Source organism: Prinia subflava, chromosome 12, assembly GCF_021018805.1.
Source record: "Prinia subflava isolate CZ2003 ecotype Zambia chromosome 12, Cam_Psub_1.2, whole genome shotgun sequence".
NCBI classification, from domain to species: domain Eukaryota; kingdom Metazoa; phylum Chordata; class Aves; order Passeriformes; family Cisticolidae; genus Prinia; species Prinia subflava.
Genome location: NC_086258.1, coordinates 15,011,727 through 15,027,205, shown reverse-complemented (window position 1 = coordinate 15,027,205; position 15,479 = coordinate 15,011,727). Strand labels below are relative to the sequence as shown.

General features: G+C 47.1%; 2 protein-coding genes across 3 annotated transcripts; both read left to right on the top strand.

Annotated features, from left to right (window-relative positions):
* Positions 1-194: 194 nt before the first annotated feature.
* ADAP2 (ArfGAP with dual PH domains 2) lies at positions 195-7,354 on the top strand. Its single transcript, XM_063410249.1, has 10 exons — positions 195-512; positions 1,473-1,603; positions 2,304-2,395; positions 2,518-2,603; positions 2,934-3,043; positions 3,692-3,838; positions 4,538-4,621; positions 5,036-5,098; positions 6,305-6,382; positions 6,998-7,354. Exons 1-10 carry the CDS (start codon positions 422-424, stop codon positions 7,205-7,207), a joined length of 1,092 nt encoding a protein of 363 aa, XP_063266319.1. The 5' UTR covers positions 195-421; the 3' UTR covers positions 7,208-7,354.
* Positions 7,355-7,491: 137 nt separating this feature from the next.
* Positions 7,492-14,503, top strand: RNF135 (ring finger protein 135). Of its 2 annotated transcripts, XM_063410246.1 has the most exons (6): positions 8,209-9,082; positions 9,910-9,996; positions 10,540-10,710; positions 12,360-12,519; positions 12,947-13,042; positions 13,922-14,503. In XM_063410246.1, the coding sequence occupies exons 1-6, from the start codon at positions 8,741-8,743 to the stop codon at positions 14,455-14,457; spliced, it is 1,392 nt and encodes a 463-aa protein (XP_063266316.1). In that variant the 5' UTR covers positions 8,209-8,740; the 3' UTR covers positions 14,458-14,503. The 2 variants fall into 2 exon arrangements, with proteins under 2 accessions (XP_063266318.1, XP_063266316.1); XM_063410248.1 differs by lacking the exon at positions 9,910-9,996 and having other exon boundaries at positions 7,492-9,082.
* Positions 14,504-15,479: the final 976 nt, after the last annotated feature.

Below are 15,479 nucleotides of genomic sequence, written 5' to 3'. Positions count from 1 at the left end.
CTGTGTGGGCTATGGGGGCAGGGTTTTTCTGGCACTCTCGGTGTCACCGAGCCCCCTCACTCAGCCCGTGCTGAGCGCTCGCAGCGGGGCAGAACGCGGTGGGAGAGCGGCGGTCCCGGGCCGTGCTCGGCGGTCCCGGGCTGTGCTCGGTGTGAGCCGCTCTGCACCAGCGAGCTTTGTTAACCGCCTCTGTCAGAGGTGCGGTTGGGACAAACCCGGAGGGGATCGGACCAGCCCTCCTGCACACCGGACCCTCAGCAGTGCCCTGCGGGAACGCCGAGGGCACCGGGCCGGACGCCCCGACCGCCCGCAGGAGGAGGCGCCGGGCGGGGACGGGGCGGCCCGGGCGCCGGGGCCGCTCCGGTTCCTCATTTGCCGCCGGAGCCGAGCCGCCCGCAGGCTCCGCGCCGAGCAGCGGGCGATGGACCACGAGCGCAACAAGGCGCTGCTGCTGGAGCTGCAGAGGGCGGCCGGCACCGGCAACGATCGCTGCGCCGACTGCGGGGACCCCGGTAAGGCGGCTCCGCCGGGCAGCGCCCCTCGGCCCCGGAGCCGCTCCCCAGCGGACAGCGGCCGTGACGAGCGGCCGGCCGCCCCTCCGGGCAATGCTCGTCCCGGTCCGCAGCTGGTCCGTGCCCTCGCTCCGTGTCCCGCGGCGCTGCCCGCTCCGGACACGGCTCCGCGGGACCGCAGCGGGGGCAGGAAACGACCCCAGCACCTGGCGCTGCCCCGGGTTCTTATGGACAGGGCATGCAGGAGGAGGAGGGTGCGCGGGGTGGATTTCCAGCTCGGGGAATGTCTCTGCGCAAGGGTTGGGGAGAGAAAGGCACGGAGAAGCCGCCGGGGTCCCCGCGTCGGGCTGGCGCCGGTGCCCGTCCGGGCGGGGCAGGCGGGAGCCAGCAGGAGCTGTAGAAGGCGTCAAATTGCTGCTGTTCGGCGGGACAGGGAGAATGGGTGGTGGCGCAACCCAAGGAAATGGCCCTGCCAGAACACTCAGTGCCCGTAGGGATGCACCTGGCAGAGCTGCTTCGGGGGATGCAGCAACAGGCAGGAGCAGGAGCCCTCACGGCAGCGGACAGAGTCCTGGCTGTGGGTGGCTGTACTCGGCTGTACTCTCAATAGTGCACACTGTCCGCACCTGCCTTCTGTTGTTAATTCAGCAACAGCAGCTTTTCATGCAGCACTAATAATTAGCTGAGCTTCTCCATCACCACTCACCTGCCTGCACAGTCACCTTAATTTTAAACAAATAGGCAGTTAAAGGATGTACAAACGCGGGGGCCACATGGTTCACTGTGGAAAGCAGGGATTGTTCCCCTGAACACACTGAAGTGACAGCCATAAACAAGGGGGTGGGATTCGAGGTGTTTATTAGGTGTGAAGCCTGGGCTGTGCATCAGATGTGGGCACTGGCCTTGCCAGTGGCTGTGCCTTTTCCTGTGTATCAACTGATTCTTTGTGTTTTTCTCTAGATCCAGAGTGGGCTTCTTACAAACTTGGAATATTCATTTGTTTGAATTGCTCTGGAATTCATCGCAATCTTCCTGAAATCAGCAGAGTAAAATCCCTTCGACTTGACTTCTGGGAGAGCAGTTTAATAGAGGTACAGAGGAAAAAGCAGTAATTCTCCACATTTCATAACCTCCTCTGCCATGTAACTCCTATGCCATCCACCATGGACAGTGCAACAGAGCCACACAGAGCCAAGTTAACTGCATGGGTAACTTCAGGGTTTTTTATGACCTGCTGAATCAAATTACACTGATAGGTGACCATGTTCCAAACAGTCTGTGGTGTGTATTTTTATATACACAGTAAATACTCTGTATTCTTATATACCCAGTAACTTCTCACTGTGGTTTAGAAACCCACAAATATTTCCTGGTAGTCCGTTCAATTAAGAAAGCAACATACTCTCTTAAATATTGGTTCAGCCTCTGATCGTTCAGTTGAATTGTGTTAATAATACAATCACAGTTAATATCTGATAACAGATGAAGGACTAGGGAGATCATAAACAAATTTTCTCCTAATTTTCTTTTGTTCTTTTCATCAACAACCATGGTTTTGTATTCCTTCACACATGGTTCAGAACTGTAAATACTGAAAAAGGTGCATCCACCTAAAAATAGCAAACTATAATGCCAAAGGGAATTAATAAATGTATGTAAATACACACTGAGAGTTATGGCAAGACTCATCAAAAAGTGCAGTGCTCCCTTGGATACAAGTCTCATTGTATGTTCATGCCATGGCGTTGCTTTGCAGTGGCACACCTAACTGTAATTTCTTTTACATTTCAGTTTATGAGGAATCATGGGAATCTCTGGGCCAAAGCTAAATTTGAGGCCAAGGTCCCTCCATACTATTACATCCCCAAGTCCCATGACTGCATGTAAGTTTTTGGTGTATTCACTGCTGCAGACCTTTACATCTGCGTCCCTTGCAGGTCTCCTTGGCTGGCTGCTGAAACTAGAGTAGACACAGATCAGCTTTATCCATGTTTTCCTCTTCCAGGGTTTTAAGACAGCAGTGGATTAGAGCTAAATATGAGCGTGGGGAATTTCTTGACACCCAAGTCTGCCAAGATCTCTGTTCTACAGGTAAAAGGATTGTCAGGGAGGTCTCAGCCTCGAGACGGTGTTCTGTTGGCAGCTTTGGAGATCTCTAAGGCTGGTTTGTCACATTTGGATTGTTGGATGTGCAGTCACTGCTTTGAGTCTAGCTTGGAGAGGAAACTCCCAAGAAAAGGCACTTACACAAGTGCAAGGATATATTCAGATCTTCCAGTTCTCTGTTTCTCCACTGACTTTTTCATATGAGGGGAGAATTCTCAGATGGAGAAGAGACTTGAAACTGTGCCACATCACCCTTAGCTAAACAGTCCTGTGCCTGTGCCACCCTTCTCTGACACTTACCTGTCTGGTCTGCAGGCAGCCGTGAGGGATGCCTCTGGAAGCTTGGGAAGGGACGCAGACAGTTCCAGAAGAGGCAATTTCTCCTGTCAGCAAGGGAAGGGGTGATGAAGTACTACAGCAAAGAAGTGAGTTCTTCAGCCAGAGCTGGCCATAGGTAGCAGGTCAACACCACCCTCAGACCTTGCTCTTTGTGGGCAGAACCCAGCACAAGGAGCTTTGCCTGTAGTTCTGCACCCAGCTTGTGCTTAGAGGAGTCTACATATTTCCCCATTAACGTATGTGGTATATTGGGCCATTTTGGATGCAGTTCTTTTGCTCATCCCTTATCTCAACCCTGCAGCCTCCTTTTGCTTAGTGAACAAAGGAAATGGATACTGGCAGTTGAATAGCAAGACAAAGAAGAGATCTGCTGGCAGTTGATAACTCTTGCATTATCAAAATACCCTCTCATGAGCTCCTGCAGCAGGGTCCTCAACACAACTCCTTTCTGTGAGACTGTAGCTAACTGTTCTCTAACTAAGGAGGCTGGAGATAGACCCTTGCAATGCAGACCCAGCCCTCTTTAATAGTGACCCAGCATTTGTCAGGGAATCTTTGTAAGTGGATTTATGTTGTATGTGATTAAGGCTTTATGTTTCAGGTGTATTTCCAATATTCAGATATTTTAGGACGTCTGCTTTCTCTTCAGTAGGGATCTAGGTCTCATACAGCTGATCTGTCCTGCAGTCCCTGAGAGCACAATGTTTAATACAGTGATGCTTTTCATTTCACAGTCCAAAAGTCCCAAAGCCGTTATCAGCATCGAGACTCTGAATGCAATGTTCCAGGTGGAGAAGATAGGCCACAGTCATGGGCTGCAGATCACATACATCACAGAGGGTCAAACAAGGAACCTCTTTGTCTACCACGAGAGTGGAAAGGTGAATATAATGGAGATTCTGGAGTAAGCAAGATGCTTACATGTTGGATCTGTATTTTGGAAGAGTTACTGTGTCTGCAAGATCTGGTTTTACTTGGCATCACTAAGACTTGTAGAATATAGGAAGTTGCAGAATTTGATACTCCTAACTGTAGCATCTTGCTCCTTTTCTGTTGGGGCATATATTCAGCCTCACCCTTTGGATACTCTTAAGTGGTGCATGGATGTAAATCTCTGTAAGGTAACTGCCTCGTGGTTTTACACAATTTCGTGGTTAAATTCTTGACACACATAGAAAATACTGTTCTATATTATTTCCAAGCCAATAATGATAATTTGAAAAAGTATCTCTGTAGATACGGTTAGACTTCTGTTTCTTCCTTCAACAGATTCTTGTGCCTTTCCAGGTACAGAGGTTTTTAAACAATCCATAACTGAATCAACTGAAAAAGCCTGTGTGTACAGGCTTGTGTGACTGTCCATGCTGAGAATGTCTTGGCCCTCCTAAGAGGGGCATTCTTAAATTATTTTCGAGGGTCAATGTTTTTCACGTGTCTGGGACAAATCACTGATTCTCTCTGCCCCTCAGGGAGAAAGTACCTCCTTACAAAGAGCTCACAAGGAAGGAGAAGGGCATTTGGAGAAGCAGTGCTCTGACTCTTCTTGTTAATCTTTATGTTTGTGTTTGCTGTTTTCCCAGGAGATTGTTGACTGGTTCAATGCTATTCGGGCAGCACGTTACCATTATCTCAAAACAACCTTCCCAAATGTCCCTGAGTCTGAGGTGAGAACTGAAGGGAGCTTGAAGCAGTCTAGCCAAACACAGCATGGGAAAACATTTTCTCACTTCTTCTGACAGAGTCAGGTGCTCAAAAAGCAGCACTTGGGTCCAGGGAATGGACAGAAGGGGTAGAAGGAAAGGCCACACTGAATAACATGCAAAAAATTAGTCAGTATTTAAGGCTTTAAAGTCTCCATGTGATCCTTATACAGTGTAATCTGTCAAAAATGTTCTGTTCCTTCTTACTTCAGACTTCCCTTTACCAAGCAGCCAGAAAAATCCCAGACCCCAAAAGCCACAATTGATAGTGATTAACTTTGACAAAAACAGAACAAAAAATGCAATCTTGAATGAGACAGCCTTGTCCTGGTTTCAGTTGGAACAGACACTGACTTTTTTGTGTTTGTGTTCTCCTAGCTCATACCCAGGATCACAAGAAATTTTGCCAAAGAAGGATATATGGAGAAAACAGGACCAAAAGTAAGTGCATACGTGGCATTACACAAACAGGATCATTCCAGTTAGAGAATATTTGGTAGTTCAATGATGCTGACTCCTAAAGATTTGCTCAGGGACTCTCTGCTTCCTGGGTTGATAAAAGACACTCTGTTGAAGCCTGTTGTGTTCTTTGGGACCATGTTTTATTTTGTGTGGAAAATAAGATTGGGAAGAAGAATCCTTGAAGAGTAAGCAAGATTAGCTGTCAATGGAGATGCAAAATGCTGTTGCACAACACCACATGGATTGCTGTATCTGCTAACTTCAGCTCCTGCCACAGCAGAGCCTGACGTGCTGACCCCTCCTACTTCTCTGTTTCACTTAGAATCAGTAGCACTGAAGTCACATCTACTTAGAGCAGCAAATTGTCACTTGAGCAAATTTCTCCACAGTGAAGCCAATAGTTTGGTTTGTTCTGTTGTGGGAAGTGCTTGGGCCAGTACTCTTGGAGCAGAAGAGTGAGGTTTTGGGCACTGCTGAAGGAGGAGATAAAGATCTGAGGTCTTGTTTGAGCACAGCCACTTCTTGCCTTGCTCTCCTCTTGAGCAAACCATGAGCCAAGTCCCATTGTAAAGTTCAGTGGTGCAGTGCTGATACTGAACATGCTGGGGTTTGGCCCAGTGTTCCAGCACCTCTTCTGCAGGTACTTGCACAGAGCATGAAAGATGTTGTGTTTTCTTTTTTTCTGAGGCCCAAATTCTGCTTAAACTGAGTTGAGTCCTAGAAGAGGCCTCTTCAGCTCAGCCTGGAGCAGTTAATAGCTCAGGAATGGTCAGGTAGGTGTAGCTGATGGAATTAGCACTTTAAAAAAAACCTAACTAGTATTGTACACCCAAAATTGTAGGGACAACCTTCCTGATGAGATTGTTGAAATCGATTGCTCACTCTTCACTATCACCACTGGCTCAGGGGTTGTTCTCTCCAGTGCTTTCAATCCATTTCATGCAACTTCCTTAATCCTGTGAATTTGATTACTTCCCTGCCCGGATAATTGTCATTGAATGTAAATCTGTAGTTTGAGCCCAGGGAAAAGAGAGCTGAGGGCTCTCACAGCAGTCTGTTACCAGTTGCAGGGATGAAGGAAACTGAGCTCCAGCTCCAAGTCATTTAAGTGGTCCTGGGGTTTGAATAGACCAAAGTCCACTTTGAGACCTGGGCCTTTCAAGAATTTCTACCATTTCCTTGCAGCAGAAGGAGGCCTTTAAGGTACGCTGGTTCTGCTTGGATTCTCAAGAAAGGATGCTGATATACTTTAAAAATCCACTGGTAAGAGGAGTGTTCTTTGTTCCACAGCCCCTTCATGAAGCAGATGGGGAGGAAGGGTCTGTTCTCATCCACCTTTTCCAGTGGGTGTGCCAGACTAGAGCAGGCCCAGCCTTAAGAGCCCTTCTCCCTTGCCAGAGGATGTCTATGAAACTGAGCTGGTTGGGAGCTCTGGCCTGTACAGTGGCTGTGAGGAACATCTTTTAAAAGTAACTGCTGCTGCCTGTGGTGTTCATGCCTCCTCTCTCCCAGCCCTAGTACTTCTGTGTCTGTAACCTTAGCCAAGATGAGCAATATTCCAGTGTCAGGGCCTGGACAGCCCCAGTATCCTGCAGCAGCCCCAGTATCCTGCTTCCTAGCACTGCTTTAGCCGTGGGAATGTCCTTGCCCCTTTTGAACACCCACCAACCAGCTCTGTAAGGGAGCCCTGCCTTCTCCTCCTGGGAATGCCTGTGAGTGCAAAACAGCCCTCTGTGTGTTCCTGCTGGTGTCACCAGTCTGTGCCATCAGTTCCCCTCTGTGTATCCCAGATCTGTTCCATGTCAAAGGACAGAGCAGTGTCTGCTGGAGCTCCACTGTGTGCTGGCTAATGGCTGTCTTCTGTTTCCTCCTCTCCAGGATGAATTTGCACAGGGCCAGGTCTTCATCGGAAGGAGGGATGAGGGATATGAAGTACGAGATGATTTGTCCCAGAGAGTCTGGGTGAAGAAGAAAAAACCAGTGATCATTCTGGTCACACCAGCGAGAGAGTTTGTGTTCATCTGTGAGAATGACAGGAAGCAGAGGGAGTGGATGGACGCCTTGAACAGTGTCATCACCCAGCTCTGATGTGCACAGGGAGGAGCAGGCAGGCAGCTACATTCCATCCACCTGGCTGCAGCTTCTGGCCACACAGGGACAGGGTTGTTGTCAACACAGTGGGGTGAATGTTTCTTACAGTGCTGCATTTCTGGCTCAATAAAAGAACAAGCCAAATTGTGGGGGATACTGTAATGGAATCACTCCTCTAATGGCATCACACAGATGTTCTTAGCTCCTTGCTTTCAACAGTCTCTACTGTTTGGCTTTTATGTGAGTGGCAAATCCAACATCCAATGAATTTTTTCCAGAGCACAACCCCACACGGTGCCCTGGTGAACACATCGAGAGTACAGGATGAACAGACACTGATCTGTCTCACCCAAGAACAGATGAGGCTTAATGAGCTTGATTAGACTGAACATTGAAAGGCTGAAACAAGTTTTAAAAGTATTTTCTTCAGTGACTTGCTTGCAGACACTCCACAAATGAGGACTGGTGTTCAGTGTTGGAGGGGAGCCTTCTCATCAGGTACCGCTGTGTGATGGAGATTGCCGTGGCTGACACAGAGCACTGAGTGTTTCCATGCCTCAAGACCAAATCTGAGATCTGGGTCTACCAAGCAGCAAGTCATTCACACATTTAATTCTTCTCTACAATAGCCTTATTTTACAAATCAAGAGGAAGTCTTGCAAACCAAGTTTCTGGTGAGACTTCCACCTTCTGCTGACAATTGCCAGCGGGTCTTGAGATACTCAAAATAGTTCTTTTTTTTCAGAAATGAGAAGTGCCAATACTTGGAGGAATTAGTGACACTAATTATTCTTTTTCCCCACCCCCACTCGCCCAGCAGTGCAAAGGAATTGTTTGAGTTGGGTCATGATTCTGCCGTTCTCAGCCAGCTCGTTGTCCAGCTCTGAGCAATGTGCAGCAGTTTGACGTGTTGATATGCTCCCGTGAACTTCCCTGTGTTCCAGGCTCTGTCCCCACACAGCCCCTTCGTTCTAGCTCACATGGTGGCTCAGCAATTCTATTAAACAGCCCAATCCTGCAGCTCCTGAAAGCAACAGAAAGCAGCTTTTGACTTGTACGAGGAACAGTGTCAGTTTTCATTTGTTAGTTGTTCTTTTGAGATGATCTGAGCAGCTCGGGATGGCCTCAGGCAGCTTTGGTGTCCCCAGTACCCTGGACCTCAGTGAGTGAGGGTCTGCACTGTGCTGTGCCACTGCTCTCCCGGCTGGCTCAGCAGACTGCCCATGTCAGCAACTCTCACTATGACAAAATCGGGAAATTCTCGGTGGAAACGAAACCGTGCAGATAACGGGGACTTTTTCGGACAGTCAATGGAAGTCAAGGCCAGGCCCTACAGAGTTCTGCGTCACAGTCCAGCTGCACCGGCAACCCAAATCCTGCGAGCAAGGCCCGTGAGAAGAGCAGAGGACACCGGAGCGGGGCAGAACCGAGCGGGGCGGAACCGGCGCGGCCCGGGGCGTTCTCGGCACCGGAGGAGGGCCCGGGGAAACCGAAACTCGGCGGGCGCTGCGCTCCGCCCCGAGCCCGGCCATGGCCGCCGTCATCGATCTGGAGCGGCTGCAGCGCGTCCTGGAGCTGCAGTGCTCCTGCTGCCTGCAGCTCTTCGCCGAGCCCGTGCGGCTGGCGGGCTGCGGCCACAGCTTCTGCCGGGGCTGCATCGTGCGGTACTGCGCGGACCGGCCCCGCGCCCCCTGCCCGCTCTGCCGCCGCGGCTTCGAGCTCCAGCACCTGCGGCCCAACCGCGAGCTGGCCGCGCTGCTCAGCCTCATCCCGCGGGAGCTGCGGGAAAGGCTGGAAACGCAGGAGCAGCCGGAACCCTGCGGAGCTGCCGCCTGCGACGACCGGAGCCCGGCAGGGAGACCCGGGGAGCAGGTACGGCCGGAGGCAGCCCGGGGCTCCGTCCCCGACATCCCTGAGCTTCACCCCCCGACAGCCCGGGGCTCCTCCGCGACACCGCGGGACATCCCGGGGTGACATCCCCCGACTGCCCCGGGACATCCCCGGGCGACATCCCCCGAAACCCAGGGACTCCTGTCCGCGACATTCCGGGACAGCACCCAGCAGCACCCTCGGGACAGCCCGGGTTTCCATCCCACAGCACTGTGACACATTGAACAGGGTTCTGCTAACACAGTGTTTGGGGCTCATTGGTGGTGTCTGACACATTGGGAGCTGCGTAGCTGAATTAGAAGAACTAATACCTGTACATATTCAGCTGATGCACAAAAGTAATAAGTGACTTCTTTGTGCTGGGTGTTATTTATTGCATCAGCATTGCATTGGAGGCTGCCGGAAGGACACATAACATTATTAGACAGAGCTACAGCTCCACCCAGCTTCGGGGCACAGAAGGGGACAGGTTCATGTTCTTGGTCCCTGCTTAAAACGACTCCCAGAGGAGGCGATGAGAAAAATGTGTTGATCTTCATTATCTTAGCACATACGTATCTTATTCAGTCAAGCTAAGAGCGTATTGAAGCTCACAATTACAATTGAACATGTAATTAATTGGTGACTGTTGATGTTGACTTCATTGTGATTATTCCTACTCAGGATTGTGTCTTTAAGGCACCTCCTCAACCAGTCTATTGCTTAACTAATGTCAGTGATGTAGGGAATTTTTATTATCCTGCTGCTTAACCTAGTCATGCTTTCCCTGAGGTTTATATAGATAAATAGTCCAATGTGTCACTTTAAAGGAGGAAGAGATATGGGAAAGCTCCAAGCAACAAAAAATAACTGCAGAGACCATCCACCTGTTGAGGAAAGATCTCAATAAAACAAAGGTACACACTGTACATTCATCACCTACAGTAACTTTCTCTTTCCTCTGTTCTGGGCTGGAGATGTGATTTACTGCAGGGTTGTCTTCCAGCTCAGAGCAGGAATCTGCCTTTTGTTTCCTTCCTTTCTGTCACAACTGTGTTTTTACTAATGAGGATGGGTATATGGCATCAGCTGCTCTGATTTGTGTCTTGGGTGGCACAAAGGCCGCTGGAGTTGTGCATTGTTCCATTTTTCTGCTTATCCCAGGAGTAGCCTGAATGTTTCTGGCACACTTAGATGCAAATTACAAATCATAAGAGGGAGTATTGAACTTTCTGAGTTGTCAAGCAGAGTCCACTGGCTATAAAATAGTCATGATCCTTAACATGCCCCAAATCTCATTGCATGTAATGCAGGATAGTGTCAAATATATTTTATTCCTTTGAATAAAGTTTTCTGGTCTGCAGGGGTCAGTCAAAGAGCACATTAGATGGGGCACTAATTCTCATATTCTGTGCATCTTTCCTAACCACACAATGAACTCCATATTTTCTGCCTTTCAGGAATATACATCTCAGATCAAAAGCCAGATTATTAAAGATTTCTGTTGCATGAAGGAGTATGTTGAAAGACAAGAGAGAAACACACTGATATTCATTGAACAAGAGCAAAAAGCTGCTCAACAGAAAATTGAAGAGACTATTCACCAGCTCACAGAGATCAAAGCCCAACCTGTAAGTGATGAAATGAAGTGGCAGAATATGAGTAGAAACTCTCAAGCTCAATGTCTGGGATAGCTGAATATGTTCAGGCCTTTGAGGTCCCCACTGCACCATTCTCAAAGAGACAATGGTGCTGATCCATGGACATTGCTGTCAGCAGGGAGAGTTTGGAATGAAAAATGCAGAGGAAAACAGTAGTGAAAAAGGCACAGGCTGGAATGCAATTCAGAACTAGATTTTTTTCCAGGGATACTGGAATGAAGTGCGACCTGCACTGCTGAAATCCAGTCCTCAGTCAAATGTAGAGTTGAGATCTTTCATGATCCTTTTATTTTCCAAAATTTGTATTTACACATAGGTATGCAAGTTAAAGAACTCACAGAGTTATTAAATATTTTATAACAACTTTCTTGGGGAAAATATGTCAAGGACCCTCAAAAGACGCAGGTACAGCACTTCAGATTGTGCAGAGCCCTTTTTGATGTTGAAAACAGCAGTACCAAGTGATGCTAGTTAGCCAGGAGGAATTTGGGTGTGGCACTGGGACTGATGCCTTGAGAGGCTGACCTAGAACAGAGACTAGACAGAGTTAAAGTCAGTATTTATTAAAAGGCCTTAAAGGATACACCTTGGGCAGTAGAAGAGCCTGGCCAGGGCTACACCCAAGATGGACCCAGAATAGTCACAAAATGGACAAACTGTCACGAGGTTTCACACTTGTGTAAGTTTTGGTCCATTTGCACATTGGAGTTAATTGTCCAATTATAGCTTCAGGTTATGAAGTTCCACCCTCCTTGTTTGCTCTCTTCAGTGTGCATTATTTATGCTTTTTGGGCCTGAAGCTTGTAACGCTTGTCCTTGGTCTAAAGCTGGAAAGGGATTGTTTTGTCTACCTACCCTGTGAAGAGAACTTACTGACACACTGACACTTGATATGAACCTCAGACCAAGGCAGCCCAGAATCTGAAAAATATGAAAGCTAAAACTTAAGACATCACCATGAGACAGAATTGAACTGCCAGGACCCAGGCACAGGTGCTCATATTGGAATTCACCTGATCCAGGGTCCTGTTCCAGGCAGTGAGGAGAAATGGGGACTTTCAGAGTTATCTGGCCTACCTGAGATACCCACCTGCAAAGGAGACTGATCCAGCCTCCAAAAGCCTTTCCTCCTACAGACTGTACACACAAAGAGAGCAACTTCAGATGCAGATTTCCACAATTTCTAAATTAATTTCTAAATTAAGGCAAACTAAGCTTACCCTTTCCTAGCACTAATATGTTTTCAAACTTTTGGTTTCAGTCCTAGAAGAAGAAAGTTTAAAAAGAGCAACATTTTATTCATATGAATACTTAGGAAAATTGTAATATATATAAATATATATATATATATAAGAAATACTAGTCACATTTTCACTTTTCTTAAGGAAAACACTCCTTTTATTTGTTAATAAGTATATCCTTCACTATTTTCTGTAAGATTTCAGGTTGTTTTGCTGAGGTAACTGTCCTATAAAGGAAACTTTTGATACAAAGAATAAGATTCCTGGAGAGATCACTGCTCATTTTCCACTGAGGCTTTATATTATATCTGATCTGCGAGATGAAATTACTGCTGTTGTTTACAGTTTATCTTTCCCTTGATACTTTATTATTATTAGAGTGACTTATCTGAGAGGCAGAGGTGCAAAGGCTCGCCTTCGACAATTAATAAAATTACACTTGATGAGAAGCTTAATGTTGTCAAAAGTGCTGTAGAAGATCTTAAGAGAAAATTGGAAATTTTGCTCTTGGAGAATTATGCTCACCAACTCCCACCAGGTGAGTTTCCCTTATTTTGAAATCTTTTTATTAAAGGCAGTGGATCTAGGAAGTAAAGTAAAAAAATTACTCTGTGCTTATGAAATGCACGTGCAAATAAAACAAGAAACACGATACTCAGCAAAAAAATACAGAACACTAAACATTTTGAAGACAGAAACTGCTTTATCTGCATAGAATGATAAAGCTCACTCTTCTGACATCTCACTCTTCTAACCACACCAGCATAAAATGTTTTGTTAATTTTGGGCAAAAATGTTTGCCTATACATCCTTTGTAATTGATGCAATCAAAAAAAAGCAACTCCTTGATTTGTACTTGAACCAGTGGCTGGGATTATTTAAGATGTGTTTTCTTTAGAAGCTTAAATACTTCCTGTGTACATTTTGAAGAAATGCCTAAACACTTCACTTATTTTTGTATTTAGTGCAGCCTTCAGACTCATACCAGGAGCCAAGTGTCAGCACATCATCTCCAGAGTCTGCACATCCTGAACCAACCATTTCCAGCCAGTTTTCTCAGTGTAAGTATCCAAGCCAGCAGGACTCTAACAGCATCCAGGTGATTTTTACAGTCAACACATTCTACAACATCTGTAACAACACAGAACACAAATGTTTTTGCTGATAAAATATGTAAGAACTTGTCCCAGTGAACAGATGATTGTAAGATTTATTAAGGTAAGCATGCCATTTATTATTGACAAAAAGGTAATTTTTTTAAAAAAAGATTGGGGCTAGGAATAAAATCCAGCTTGTAGGGTGTCGCCGCAGCCCTCTTGTTAGAGGGTAGAAATGAGCTGAGACAGAGATTTCCTGTTTATCACAGATGAAGAGGGTCCTGGTTTATTCCTCTTTACAGCTCAGCCATCCTGACTGCAGCTGTTCCCTGGCTCTGGCTGCAGCAGGCTCCTGCTGGAAGCTTCCCTTGCAGCCTCTGACTGCAGCTTTTACCCAGCCAGGCTGTGGCTGCAGGTTCCAGCACCAGGCTCTGCCTGCAGCCCCAGACTGAGCTCACAGCACTGATCCTCTCCTCAGGATCCTCTTTTTCCTCCCCAGCTCGCCCCCTCCCTTCTATCACACTTATCTGTACTGGCTATAGCTGTGACTCACAGGGGTGAGGCTGCTACAGACCAGGGCTGAGGTCTGTACCCTGCAGTAGGGTGCAGGGTACTTTCACCTTTCCACTGAATGCATATGAGCCTGTCATGGATATTTACACAGCTGTGCCTGTTAAATGTTTCAGTGTGCCCAGGATACAGTTGTTAGTGCTTGGCTGAGGATTCTGGAATTTTGATTCAGGTTTATGGTATGATGATTTGGTTTCATTTCTCTTCTGGAGCAGGGATGCACCTGCCTTCTTGTTGTTTGCATGTGAGAATATTTTCCTTTCTGTTTCCCAGGGGCAGATGATGTGACCTTAGACCCCACAAGAGTACACGAGCGCTTGGCACTCACAGACCACAACAGGAGAGTGATGGTTTCCAGCCACCTGACTGCCTACCAACCATCACCCAAAAGATTCTGCATCAGCCAAGTGATGTGTTCACAGGGCTTCTCTGCTGGGTGCCACTACTGGGAAGTAATCACCAAGGACAGTGATGGATGGGCTGTTGGAGTTGCTCATGAAATGATTGGTAAAAGGGACAAATTGGGAAGAACTGAGCATTCCTGGTGTGTGGAATGGCTGGGTCCTAAAAAACAGCTGTCAGCGTGGCATAAGAATCAAGAAATGGTATTACACAAGGACAAACCGCTGAAGGTTGGCGTTTTCCTGGAGCTACAAAAGAAGACCGTGTCATTTTACTCCATTGCTGACAAAGAGATGCTTTTGCACACCTTTGAAATCAGTACCTCAGATCCTCTTTACCCTGCTTTCTGGCTGTACACTCTGGAAAGAAATGGATCTTTAACTATAAGTCAGCCAAACAGGAGATAAAGCCTGTTGAGAACAGGGACACTTTTGCTAATGCCTGCAGAGTTTCTATAAAAGCCTCAGTGTTTAGCACAGGGGTGTATCAAGGAATGAATGCATAAATACCCAGGCTTTCCTGGGAATCAGCAACTCATGCTCCTGTCTGCTCTGCTTCTCCTCACACTGTGCTCTGGTCTGGCCATACTTCATTAAAGCAATTCCAGCCTATGGTAAAGGCAGTAACCACCCCTGTGGGAGTCAGGTGTGTTGCTCAAGCAGCTTTAAGCAGTCCCAGGATATTTGTAGGAAAGAATGTCCTAAGGAAGCTCTAATGTTGGGGATAAGCCTTTCTCATGGACCTCATTTTTCCTACCTTGATATAAAAAAATACAGGACAACAGATTATGCCATTACTTTCTGTCAAGTGAATTTTCTTTAGACAGTTTTGATTGATTAAGGAATGCTCAGAGAGCAAGAATGTTACTGATCTGAGGTATGAAAATCTTTCCCTTTAGGGTTGACACTAACTGGGAAATAGGCTTTGGATTTGAGGACAATTGTGGCATTTCAAAATTTGCAAAATAAATAGTTTATTGTGAATAAAGTATGTGGATTTCAGCTATTGCATTTAGTGGAATGGAGCTGCGTGGCTATTAAAGTAATTGGCAGAACCGCTGCTCACCTTCAGTTAATCTCTGCTGTCACTGAATGCTCCAATGGACTAAATGCACATTTGTATGATCCCAGGGGTGTGCCTTTTATTATCTCCAAGGCTGGGGTAGCTTTCCTGGGATAGCCAAAGCCACTGCCTTGTTAGTATTGAGGTGTCCTTTGCTGGTTCATCTGGAAAAACTTCAGCTACAGCATGAACTCACTGGACATCCTTAATTTCCCACACACGAGTGGCGCCGTGGTGCCCAGGGGCAGCAATTTGTTATGGTTTGGATCACAGCAACAACACACAGTGCAGATAGGAACCCGCGGTGTCACTACTTGAGCATTGGGAAGGATTTGCTGATTAGGTGATGAAACATTGGAACGGGCTG

Bases quoted from the DNA above. Each gene is read 5' to 3' on its own strand.
- RNF135 (XM_063410246.1), top strand. From the start codon at position 8,741: ATGGCCGCCGTCATCGATCTGGAGCGGCTGCAGCGCGTCCTGGAGCTG. The intron at 9,997-10,539 runs GTACACACTGTA...TCTGCCTTTCAG, and splicing joins AAGATCTCAATAAAACAAAG to GAATATACATCTCAGATCAA. The intron at 12,520-12,946 runs GTGAGTTTCCCT...TTTTGTATTTAG, and splicing joins TGCTCACCAACTCCCACCAG to TGCAGCCTTCAGACTCATAC.
- ADAP2 (XM_063410249.1), top strand. From the start codon at position 422: ATGGACCACGAGCGCAACAAGGCGCTGCTGCTGGAGCTGCAGAGGGCG. The intron at 513-1,472 runs GTAAGGCGGCTC...GTTTTTCTCTAG, and splicing joins CGCCGACTGCGGGGACCCCG to ATCCAGAGTGGGCTTCTTAC. The intron at 6,383-6,997 runs GTAAGAGGAGTG...CCTCCTCTCCAG, and splicing joins TATACTTTAAAAATCCACTG to GATGAATTTGCACAGGGCCA.